Source organism: Neovison vison, chromosome 6 (genome assembly GCF_020171115.1).
Source record: "Neovison vison isolate M4711 chromosome 6, ASM_NN_V1, whole genome shotgun sequence".
Classification (NCBI taxonomy): domain Eukaryota; kingdom Metazoa; phylum Chordata; class Mammalia; order Carnivora; family Mustelidae; genus Neogale; species Neogale vison.
In genome coordinates this window covers 217,659,107-217,671,268 of record NC_058096.1, presented here as the reverse complement: position 1 = coordinate 217,671,268, position 12,162 = coordinate 217,659,107, and the positions used below count along the sequence as shown (strand labels likewise).

Below are 12,162 nucleotides of genomic sequence, written 5' to 3'. Positions count from 1 at the left end.
AAAGACGCCACCCCCAAACTACTAGAACTCATACAGCAATTCAGCAACGTGGCAGGATACAAAGTCAAGGTGCAGAAATCAGTGGCTTTCTTATACACTAACAAGGAAAATACAGAAAGGGAAATTAGAGAATCGATTCCATTTACTATAGCACCAAGAACCATCAGATACCTGGGAATAAACCTAACTAAAGAGGTAAAGGATCTGTACTTGAGGAACTACAGAACACTCATGAAAGAAATTGAAGAAGACACAAATAGATGGAAGACCATTCCATGCTCTTGGATCGGAAGAATAAACATTGTTAAAATGTCTATACTGCCTAGAGCAATCTATACTTTTAATGCCATTCCGATCAAAATTCCACCGGCATTCTTCAAAGAGCTGGAGCAAATAATCCTAAAATTTGTATGGAATCAGAAGAGACCCCGAATCGCTAAGGAAATGTTGAAAAACAAAAATAAAGCTGGCAGCATCACCTTACCTGATTTCAAGCTTTATTACAAAGCTTGATCACCAAGACAGCATGGTACTGGCAGAAAAACAGACACATAGACCAGTGGAACAGAGTAGAGTGCCCTGATATGGACCCTCAACTCTATGGTCAATTAATCTTCGACAAAACAGGAAAAAATATACAGTGGAAAAAAGACAGTCTCTTCAATAAATGGTGTTGGGAAAACTGGACAGCTATATGTAGGAGAATGAAACTCGACCATTCTCTTACACCAAGACCTCAACGTGAGACAGGAATCCATCAGATTCCTAGAGGAGAACATAGGCAGTAATCTCTTTGATATCAGCCACAGCAACTTCTTTCAAGATACGTCTCCAAAGGCCAAGGAAACAAAAGCGAAAATAAACTTCTGGGACTTCATCAAAATCAAAAGCTTCTGCACAGCAAAGGAAACAGTCAAAAAAACAAAGAGGCAACCCACGGAATGGGAGAAGATATTTGCAAATGACAGTACAGACAAAAGGTTGATATCCAGGATCTATAATGAACTCCTCAAACTCAACCCACACGAAACAGACAAACACATCAAAAAATGGTCAGAAGATATGAACAGACACTTCTCCAATTAAGAAATACAAATGGCTCATCTTTATCCATTCATCTGATGATGGACATCTAGGTTCTTTCCATAGTTTGGCTATTGTGGACATTGCTGCTATAAACATTCGGGTGCACGTGCCCCTTTGAATCACTACGTTTGTATCTTTAGGGTAAATTCCCAGTAGGGCTCTGAAAAACAATCTGAGGGGTTTGAAGTGGTGGGTGGGTGGGAGGTTGGGGTACCAGGTGGTGGGTATTATAGAGGGCACAGCTTGCATGGAGCACTGGGTGTGGTGAAAAAATAATGAATACTGTTTTTCTGAAAATAAATAAATTGGAAAAAAAAAAGAAATACAAATGGCTATCAGACACATGAAAAAATGCTCATCATCATTAGCCCTCAGGGAGATTCAAATTAAAACCACATTGAGATATCACCTTACACCAGTTAGAATGGCCAAAATTAACAAAACAGGAAACAACATGTGTTGGAGAGGATGTGGAGAAAGGGGAACCCTCTTACACTGTTGGTGGGAATGCAAGTTGGTGCAGCCTCTTTGGAGAACAGTGTGGAGATTCCTCAAGAAATTAAAAATAGAGCTTCCCTACGACCCTGCAATTGCACTCCTGGGTACTTACCCCAAAGATACAGATGGAGTGAAAAGAAGGGCCATCTGTACCCCAATGTTTATAGCAGCAATGGCCACAGTCGCCAAACTATGGAAAGAACCAAGATGCCCTTCAACGGATGAATGGATAAGGAAGATGTGGTCCATATACACTATGGAGTATTATGCCTCCATCAGAAAGGATGAATACCCAACTTTTGTAGCAACATGGACGGGACTGGAAGAAATTATGCTGAGTGAAATAAGTCAAGCAGAGAGAGTCAATTATCATATGGTTTCACTTACAAACTCACTCTACAATTTTTTTAATTAATTAATTTATTTTCAGAAAAACAGTATTCATTATTATTTTTTCCAATTTATTTATTTTCAGAAAAACATTATTCACATTTTCACCACACCCAGTGCTCCATGCAATCTGTGCCCTCTATAATACCCACCACCTGGTACCCCAACCTCCCACCCCCCCGCCACTTCAAACCCCTCAGATTGTTTTTCAGAGTCCATAGTCTCTCATGGTTCACCTCCCCTCCCAATATCCCCCAACTCCCTTCTAATCTCCGACTTCCCTTGTCCTCCATGCTATTTGTTATGTTCCACAAGTAAGTGAAACCATATGATAATTGACTCTCTCTGCTTGACTTATTTCACTCAGCATAATCTCTTCCAGTCCCATCCATGTTGCTACAAAAGTTGGGTATTCATCCTTTCTTTTCTTTTTTTTCTTTCTTTCTCTTTCTTTCTTTCTTTCTTTCTTTCTTTCTTTCATTTTTTTCCAATTTATTTATTTTCAGAAAAACATTATTCATTATTTTTTCACCACACCCAGTGCTCCATGCAAGCCGTGCCCTCTATAATACCCACCACCTGGTATCCCAACCTCCCACCCCCCCGCCACTTCAAACCCCTCAGACTGTTTTTCAGAGTCCATAGTCTCTCATGGTTCACCTCCCCTTCCAATTTACCCAAATTCCCTACTCCTCTCTAACGCCCCCTGTCCTCCATGCTATTTGTTATGCTCCACAAATAAGTGAAACCATATGATAATTGACTCTCTTTGTAGATGTATTTCTTTATGGTTTTTGGAGGTATGGACACTTTTCTCCTCACTGGGGTGGCCAATGCCCGATTTGTGACCATCTGCCACCCCTTGCACTACCCAGTCATCATGAACCCACAGCTCTGTGGCCTCCTGGTTCTCATGTCCTGATTCATCAGCTTGTCATACCCCCTGACCCAGAGTCTGTTGATACTACAGCTTTCCTTCTGAACCAATTGGGTAATTCCACTCTTTTATTGTGAACTTGCTAAGGCCCTCACACTTGCCTGCTCAGACACATGGGTCAATCATATCCTGCTATATATAGTAACTAGCCTTCTTGGCATCATTCCCATCTCTGGGATCCTTTTCTCCTATACCCAAATCACCTCCTCAATCCTGAGAATCTCATCAACTAATGGGAAGTACAAGGTATTTTCTACCTGTGCATCTCACCTGTCTGTGGCCACTTTATTGTATGGGACAGGCCTTGGTGTGTATCTCAGTTCTGATGAGTCTTGCTGGAGGGGCATGATTGCCTTGGTGATGTACACTGTGGTCACCCCAATGCTGAACCCCTTCATCTACAGCCTACAGAACAGGGACATCAAGAAGGCTCTACTAAAAGTTTTGGGGAGAACAATTTACGTTCAATGATATGAATGCTCATCCTGGGTTTTTTAACTGACAGGAACAGCAGCCATTGGCTAAAGAAATTCTGCCTCTTGGTGACATTGAGTTTTACTTCTCACCCATCCTTCATAAGTGACTTTGCTCAGAAATGCTTTGTGAGTCTATTTTCTGATGTACCTTAACCTCTTATGTTGACTGCTCTGTTATCCTCACTCCCACTCTCCACATCCCCTCCTTTTACTTTCCTATTACTACACCTCAGCTTGGATTTCCAATCCAGAGCCACTTTACATACCAATTCAGAATAGTTGCATGAGGATTATAAAGTAGTGCATTTTATCAATAGCCATTGCTAGTTCCTTTACTAAGCACCTTTGGTGTGCCAGGCTGCAGTAGGTATCTGGAACACAGGAGTGAAGTGGGAAAAAAAGAAGACAAAAATCTTTGCCCTCATAAAACATCAATCCAGGATCTCAGTTTCTTTAATCACATTATAAGTCCAAACAGACGATATACACTGATGGATAAATTATTTATTTGGTTATTAGCAAGGTTGAACTTTTCTCCATATGCTTATTGAGTGCATTTCCAAACAACTCTAAGTTTGGGTCTCTAGATTCCTTCAGCTTTTCAGTGGGTGCCTCCCTGCTGCTCCCAGGGAGACATTGAATGAAGGAATGAATGCTGCCATTCCTCTCTCCTTTCCTTGAATTTTCCCATTCCTGAGCTTAGTGTTGGGTTTGTAATATGAACAATATTATGGGCCATTTCAGCTACCTTTGAACTGTTTTTAAATTTTCTCAAATAAATGTTATTAGTAACAAGGTGTCCCACACTGAATTCCTTGTGAAGCACACAATTAGACAACGATTAGCACACAGGATGTTTACCAGGCAGTGCTCCTGGAATCAACAACTGGGCAAGGGCAGATGTGTAGTAAGGAATTTGGCCTCCTCTAAAGAGAGATACAGCTTTGTCCCAGCTACCAGGGGTAACTTTAAACACTTGAAATTTCCTAGTGATCTGGAGTGATTGACTATTCATGGAAGGCCCCATAGACCACAACTCACAGTTTATGCTAATGAAATGACTCAGGATGGGGGTTGACCATGCCAAAGGGACCAGGCATGTGATGAAAAGTCTAGAGCTTTGGGGAAAGAGATATAAGCCCAGCCCTTGGAGGGAGGCTGAAAATTGAGTTCAACCATATAGGCCATAATTCAACTAATCATATTTATGTAGCAAAGCCTCAATAAAAATTTTGGACACTGGAACTCAGATGAACTACCTGGTTGGTAATAGTCTTTGAGTATTGTCACAGATATCATCCCAGGAAAAGGTAACGGGTCTGAACTCCAAGGAAAGAAGACAACAAAACACTTCACATATGGGATGCTCTAGAACTTGTATTATGTGTGTCTTCCTTTGGCTGAATCTAATTTGTATCTTTTTGCTGTATTAAAACTGCAATCATAGTATACTTCTTCTTGAGTTCTATGAGTTATTCTAGTTCATCATCAAATCTGGGGCAATCCTCTCAGTTTTAATCATTCTAGCAAATTATCCAATGTGAAAAAGTTCCCAAATTTGTATTCAACTGGTCTGATGTGAGAGTGAACCTAGAGACCCCTGAACTTGCGGCTGGTGTGAGAGGGGAGGGCAATCTTGTGGTCTGGCAAATTTCTATGCAACAAGAAAAACACTGGAAAAAGTCAAGCCAAACTGAAGTCCATCAAAGACCTCCGAAAACTATCAGGGAGCTCTGGAGTTAAGATGATGTCTTACAGTTGGCTGGAATTAGGGCAAAGGGTACAAATGTTTACACCCCCACATCAAACAGTTATCAGATGTGGGTTGCCCCAGGAAGGAGGCATGCCCTTGCTGAGGCAGATCCCTATAGGGGTTGATTGAAACACCCAACATTTGAAGCAACTTGTCCCTTATTTCTGACAGGAGATCTTTGTCGATCGTTGTTGTTGCCGTTGTTGTTGTTGTTGCCGTTGTTGTTAAGATTTTATTTATTTATTTATATGACAGACAGAGATTACAAGTAGAGAGACAGGCAGAGAGGAAGGGAAGGAGGCTCCCATCTGAGCAGAGAGCACAATGTGGGGCTGGATCCAAGGACCTGGGATCATGACCTGAGCTGAAGGCAGATGCTTTAACCCACTGAGCAATCCACATGCCCCTGTTGTCATATTTAATTGTGGAAAAATTACATAAAATTACCACCTTAACCATTTTCAGTGTATAGATCAGTAGTAGTAAGGACATTCACAACCATCACTACCATCCATCTCTAGAACTTTTCTACCTTCCCAAACTGAAACTGCCCCATTAAACACTTATGCCCCTTCTCCCTCCCACAGCTCCTGGCTCCCACCATTCTACTCTCTGTCTCTGTGAATTTGACTACTAAACACCTCTTATATCAGTGGAAGTATACAGTATTTTTCCCTTTGTGTCTAGTGATATAATATAACTGGGGAGAAATTAGATGGAGTAGGAAGAACAATCATCAGGAATCTTAAGATCACATCTGTTCTGGTAGTTTCTCTCCCATCTATTCCTTGGGAATTGTACACCCCAGTTTTCATAAGAAAGTTCCAGGAAACTTGATAACTGTTTGTTCAGACTCAATATTAATAGTGTCTCATTTAAGCTTCAGAAGGAAATTCAATAGTTATCCTTTTCACCAAGAAATCTGATCAAGATGGGGCTCTGGGAGGCCTAGTCAGTTGAGCATCTGATTCTTTATCTCAGCTTGGGTCTTGATCTCAGGGTCGTGGGTTCAAGCCCCATGTTGGACTCCATGGTGGGTGTGAAGCATACATTATTTATTTTTTAATTAATTTTTTAATGTAACTGTGTGACATTGTTTTTGCACCACACCCAGTGCTCCATGCAAGATCATTAAGGCACAAAATGTATTAAGTGTTTTGGGCCTTAAGGTAGGATTTAGATCCTCCTTACAAATGGTGCAGGGTGGGGGTGGGGCGTGCAGAATCATAGGAAAATAACAAGATGGGGAACCTGGGTGTCTCAGATATTTACTCTGCCTTTGGCTCAGGTCACAATCAAGCCCCACGATGGGCGCCCACCGCAACAGGGAGCCTGCATCTCCCTCTGCCTCTCCCCCTGCTTGGGATGTTTCTCTCAAATGAATAGGTAAAATATCTTTTTAAAAAGGAAAAAACAAGAGAGAAAGAGTTGTGATTATTTTGCAATGATAGAATCAAGACTGCTCATGACCAAGAGTCCTGGGCAATGCATAAAGAAAGTGAGAGGAGTACATATATACACATAATCCTGCAGCGACTATGATTTAAGTGGAGAGTCCAAAATAATCCCCCATTTCCATCAGAGCTATGCTAACAGGAATAGTTTTATAAGCAAAAAGCAGAGACCCATATGGGTATATATACCATGTGGCTGCAGATTCAGATTTTCTTGATGTTGTTGATTCCCTACATGTTCCAGTTCTATGAACCTAGAAAGATTAACACAAATGTTGATATTTGACTCTTCTGTTGATCATCCCCTGCACTGCCCTCTTGATGTCCTTGTTCCTCAGGCTGTAGATGAAGGGGTTCAACATAGGAGTGACCACAGTGTACATCACAGAGGCCACTGCACCCTTCCTGAGGGAGGAGGAGATGGATGAACTGAAGTACACTCCAATGGCTGTTCCATAAAACAAGCAAACAACCAACAGGTGGGAGCTACAGGTAGAAAAGGCTTTGTACTTCCCACCTATGGATGGAATTCTCAGAATGGAGGAAACAATTCGTGTATAAGAACAAAGGATCCAAAAGAGGGGAAGACCACCAAGGATGGCACCTATAAAATACATAAGTATGCTGTGGATGGAGGTATCAGAGCAGGCAAGGTGGAAGAGTTGAGGTGCATCACAAAAGAAATGATGAATTTCCACTTTTGGGCAGAAGGTAAGTAGGGACACCATCAAACAATGAATCTGAGAGTCTAAAAGGCTGCCAAAAAATGACATCAGGACCAACAAGCCACAGAGCCTTGGGTTCATGATGACTGAATAGTTCAGGGGGTGACAAATGGCCACAAACCGGTCATAGGCTATCACAGCCAGGATCAGACTGTCCAAACATGCAAACAGGAAAAAAAAGAACACCTGAGTTAGGCAGCCTGCATAGGTGATAGACTTGCTGTGTGTTTGAATGTTCACCAGCATCTTGGGGATTGTCGTGGTGCTGAAACCAATATCAGCCAAGGACAGGTTGGAGAGGAAGAAGTACATGGGTGTGTGGAGCTGGGAGTCAGATCTGACAACCAGGATGATGAGCAGGTTCCCAAGCACAGTGACCAGGTACATGGACAGGAAGAGCCCAAAGAGAATGGGCTCCAGTTCTGGATCATCTGAGAGGCCCAGGAGAAGGAACTCTGAGACAGCTGTTAGATTCTGTGCTTCCATGCAAGTAGGACGCCTCTCAAAAGAGAAGAGAGTATTGAATAAACAAAACAAGTATAGAGACACCCAGCTAAATGCACCTATTTTGATTCAAGCAATTCGCACTTCCCAGCATACATCCCAGTACCTTCAGCAACGTTTCTCAATTGTAAACTCTTCTTAGAACTCTTTCCTTGCTGGCGACTGAGCTATTTACCTGTTTCTATATATACCCACAATGAAGACATTAAGCAAAAGAATGTTAGAGAAACATACAAGTGTACAAACATAGAAATACCTACTTATACTTGGCTTCAGAACTCATGTTTGTTGCCAGTAAAAACTGAGTTTTCTTGCTTTCCCTGCATGATCCCATTCTCCTGCATTTCAGCTGCCCAAAGACAAACACTGTCATGAATGTGGTAGATACATTTTCCTTTCAATGTTTCCATAATATTACTATTGATTTATGCATCCATAATCAGTTTTAATACTATAATAATATAATATTATTATAGTATTATGTATTATATATAATATTATAATAATAAACATATTATTTCCTGAGTTCTCACTCCCCACAAGAATGTGTTTTAAGTGTCTGTGAAGTATATACAACTATTTCAAGCACTTCAAAAGTGGCATAGTATTAGTATTACCTGAAAGATGAACTTTATAATCTTTTAATTTCTTATTACAATATTCCCTTTTGTGAATTTGATAAGATTTATTATTTACTTACTAGTAAAATAGAAATCAAAGAAATTTATGCAAAGTACTTTTTAAAAAATTATTTCAAGCTGACATCCAATAGCATTTTTATTTTTTTTATTTTTTTATTAAATTTATTTATTTTCAGCATAACAGAATTCATTATTTTTTCACCACACCCAGTGCTCCATGCAGTCTGTGCCCTCTATAATACCCACCAGATGGTACCCCAACTTCCCACCCCCCACCACCACTTCAAACCCCTCAGATTGTTTTTCAGAGTCCATAGTCTCTCATGATTCACCTCCCCCTTCCAATTTTCCCCAACTCCCTTCTCCTCTCTAACTCCCCATGTCCTCCATGCTATTTGTTATGCTCCACAAATAACTGAAACCATATGATAATTGACTCTCTCTGCTTGACTTATTTCACTCAGCATAATCTCTTCCAGTCCCATCCATGTTGCTACAAAAGTTGGGTATTCATCCTTTCTGATAGAGGCATAACACTCCATAGTGTATACGGACCACAGTTTCCTTTATCCATTCGTACGTTGAAGGGCATCTTGGTTCTTTCCATGAACTCCTCCAACTCAACACACACAAAACAGGCAATAATATTTAAAAAAATGGGCAGAAGATATGAACAGAGACTTCTCCAGTGAAGACATACAAATGGCTATCAGACACATGAAAAAATGTTCATCATCACTAGCCCTCAGGGAGATTCAAATTAAAACTACATTGAGATATCACCTTACACCAGTTAGAATGGCCAAAATTAACAATACAGGAAACAACATGTGTTGGATGGGATGTGGATAAAGGGGAACCCTCTTACACAATTGGTGGGAATGCAGGTTAGTACAGCCCCTTTGGAGAACAGTGTGGAGATTCCTCAAGAAATTAAAAATAGAACTTCCCTGTGACCCTGCCATTGCACTCCTGGGTATTTACCCCAAAGATACAGATGTAGTGAAAAGAAGGGACATCTGTACCCAATATCATTTTTAAACATGTAAAGCACTAGTTAGGTGAGAGTGTAGTTATTGTTTTTTTATTTTTATAATTTTTTTAAAATGTATTTTTTTTCAGCGTAACAGTACTCATTGTTTTTACACCACATCCAGTGCTCCATGTAATCCGTCCCTCTATAATTCCTACCACCTGGTTCCCCCAACGTCCCACTCCCCCCTTCAAAACCCTCAGATTGTTTTTCAGGGTCCATAGTCTCTCATGGTTCACCTCCCCTTCTAATTTCCCTCAACTCCCTTCTCTCCATCTCCCCTTGTCCTTCATGCTATTTGTTATGCTCCACAAATAAGTGAAATCATATGATAATTGACTCTCTCTACTTGACTTATTTCACTCAGCATAATCTCTTCCAGTCCTGTCCATGTTGATACAAAAGTTGGGTATTCGTCCTTCCTGATGGAGGCATAATACTCCATAGTGTATATGGACCACATCTTCCTTATCCATTCGTCCATTGAAGGGCATCTTGGTTCTTTCCACAGTTTGGTGACCATTGGCCATTGCTGCTATAAATATTGGTGTACAGATGGCCCTTCTTTTCACTCCATCTGTATCTTTGGGGTAAATACCCAGTAGTGCAATTGAAGGGTCGTAGGGAAGCTCTATTTTTAATTTCTTGAGGAATCTCCATACTGTTTTCCAAAGTGGATGCAGCAACTTGCATTCTCACCAACAGTGTAGGAGGGTTCCCCTTTTTTCTAATTTCTTTTCATCGTAACAGTATTCATTGTTTTTGCACCACACCCAGTGCTCCATGCAATCCATGCCCTCTCTAATACCCACCACCTGGTTCCCCCCACGTCTCACCCCCCACCCCTTCAAAACAATATTCCCTTTTAAGAAAAATATTTATTTATTCTGAGAGACACACAGAGAAAGAGAGTACAAGCAAGAGGAGGTAGAGTGAGAGAGACAACATTAAGCTGCCTTCACACTGAGCACAGAGCCCAATGAGGGGCTCCATCTCAGGACTCTGAGATCATGACCAGAGCCAAAATCAAGAGTTGGACACTTAACTGACTGAGCCACCCAGGTGTCCCTTATTAGAATATTCCTAATAAAATTCTTGTGCCCACCTCCGTATTACACAAATGAGAATTTCTATAATATATAGGCATAAAAGTTGATAACATTGTAATAAAATTAATATATGTACAATTTTACTATTAATTATCTACATTTGTTTTCCTAATAAAAAGTACAGACAAAATCAACTTCATGCTTTTATTATCAAAGTATAGAATCAGAAAGATCCCCAAAGTCTGTGTTCCAATGGTCTTTCCATGATAAATCCACAGGAGAATACCTACCTTGGATAAGGAATAATACTATTATATCACAGATTTCCAAAATAGGCTGCAAAATTCATTACTATCCATAGAAAATCTTATGATCTATAATATTCATGTAGCAAAGGCCACTGTAAACCACTTATCCAATTCCCTAATTCACAGATGAACTCACAGAATCCCAAGAGAAGGAATTCTTGGTCCTGTTTCTGTTTGCTCATCTGGAACTAAAGCACATTTGAAAAGAAAACAACCATTCGACACTGGTGGAGTGCACAGAGCCCTGGGATGGAAATCAGACTAAACATGGAATATATGTCAGCATCCCAACCTCTCTGTGCTGTTATCCTTCATCTAGAAATGGGGAGAACATCATTCATATCAAGATACATGTGGCCTCTAAAAGAAGTTTGCTCCCAATAAATACTCAGTCATGGTTTGTAAATCAGAAATTGCATTGTTACTGGAATGGTGGGTTTATTGGTGAAACCCAATCCTGAGAAATGTTTAATGACTTTTATTATATATCAGAGAGGTAGAATCCTATCGTGTCCCAGGAAATTCATTCAAGAATGCATGGAAATTGAGGTGCCTGGGTTACTCCGTTGGTTAAGTGTCCAACTCTTGATTTTGACTCAGGTTATAATCTCAGGTTTGAGGGATCAAGCCTGGCCCCCACTACCTCTCCCTCTTAAAAAAAAAAGAAAGAAAGAAAGAAGAAAACGAGAGGGTGGAAATGGTAAAAATGTGTCTCAATTAGGTGCAGTAATATTTGCTTCCCTTTCTATTTTTCTCTCTTTTAATTATCATCTTTATGGAAATCTCCAGTAATTTTGAAATGAAGAGTCTATTAATTGGAAAATGATAGGTCTTTGAGAAAATCTGTGGCATAGATACAGAGAAGCACTGTTTTATTTTCCATCTAGATCTCTGATACATCATTGGAAGGAAGCAAACCACCCAATGCATGGAACCCATGCTGTCTATATATGTCCTGTTTCTGAGAACCAAAGAAGGGCCCATTCAATATTGAACAGAGATCACTGATGTTCTTGGAGCCTACACTGTGCCAAGCAAAGTATAAGCTCTGGGAAATCAGAAATGACTGTGATTCAGTTGCTTCCCTCCAAATACTCAGTATCTACCTGCATACAGACAAAAAAATTTCTCTTAGGACCTAGGGAAAACTGAACCTTCTGATCACAGGATATTTTAGTTGGATAGATGGTGCTTAGCCTTGATAATGACAATAACAACCACAACAATACCTAAAATTTACCTTATCCTTACTATATGCATCTACCATATTGAGTCACATGTTCAGTGCTTATCTTAATTCTTGCTCAG

General features: G+C 40.3%; 1 protein-coding gene and 1 pseudogene across 1 annotated transcript; one reads left to right on the top strand and one right to left on the bottom strand.

The window, feature by feature from the left end:
* Positions 1-2,749: 2,749 nt before the first annotated feature.
* Positions 2,750-3,382, top strand: LOC122909766 (annotated as a pseudogene).
* Positions 3,383-6,857: 3,475 nt separating this feature from the next.
* On the bottom strand, positions 6,858-7,862 carry LOC122910248 (olfactory receptor 7E24-like). The gene has a single exon (XM_044254903.1). The coding sequence runs from the start codon at positions 7,803-7,805 to the stop codon at positions 6,858-6,860; it is 948 nt and encodes a 315-aa protein (XP_044110838.1). The 5' UTR covers positions 7,806-7,862.
* Positions 7,863-12,162: the final 4,300 nt, after the last annotated feature.

Excerpts from the sequence above, each read along its gene's own strand:
- LOC122910248 (XM_044254903.1), bottom strand. The coding sequence starts at position 7,805 with ATGGAAGCACAGAATCTAACAGCTGTCTCAGAGTTCCTTCTCCTGGGC.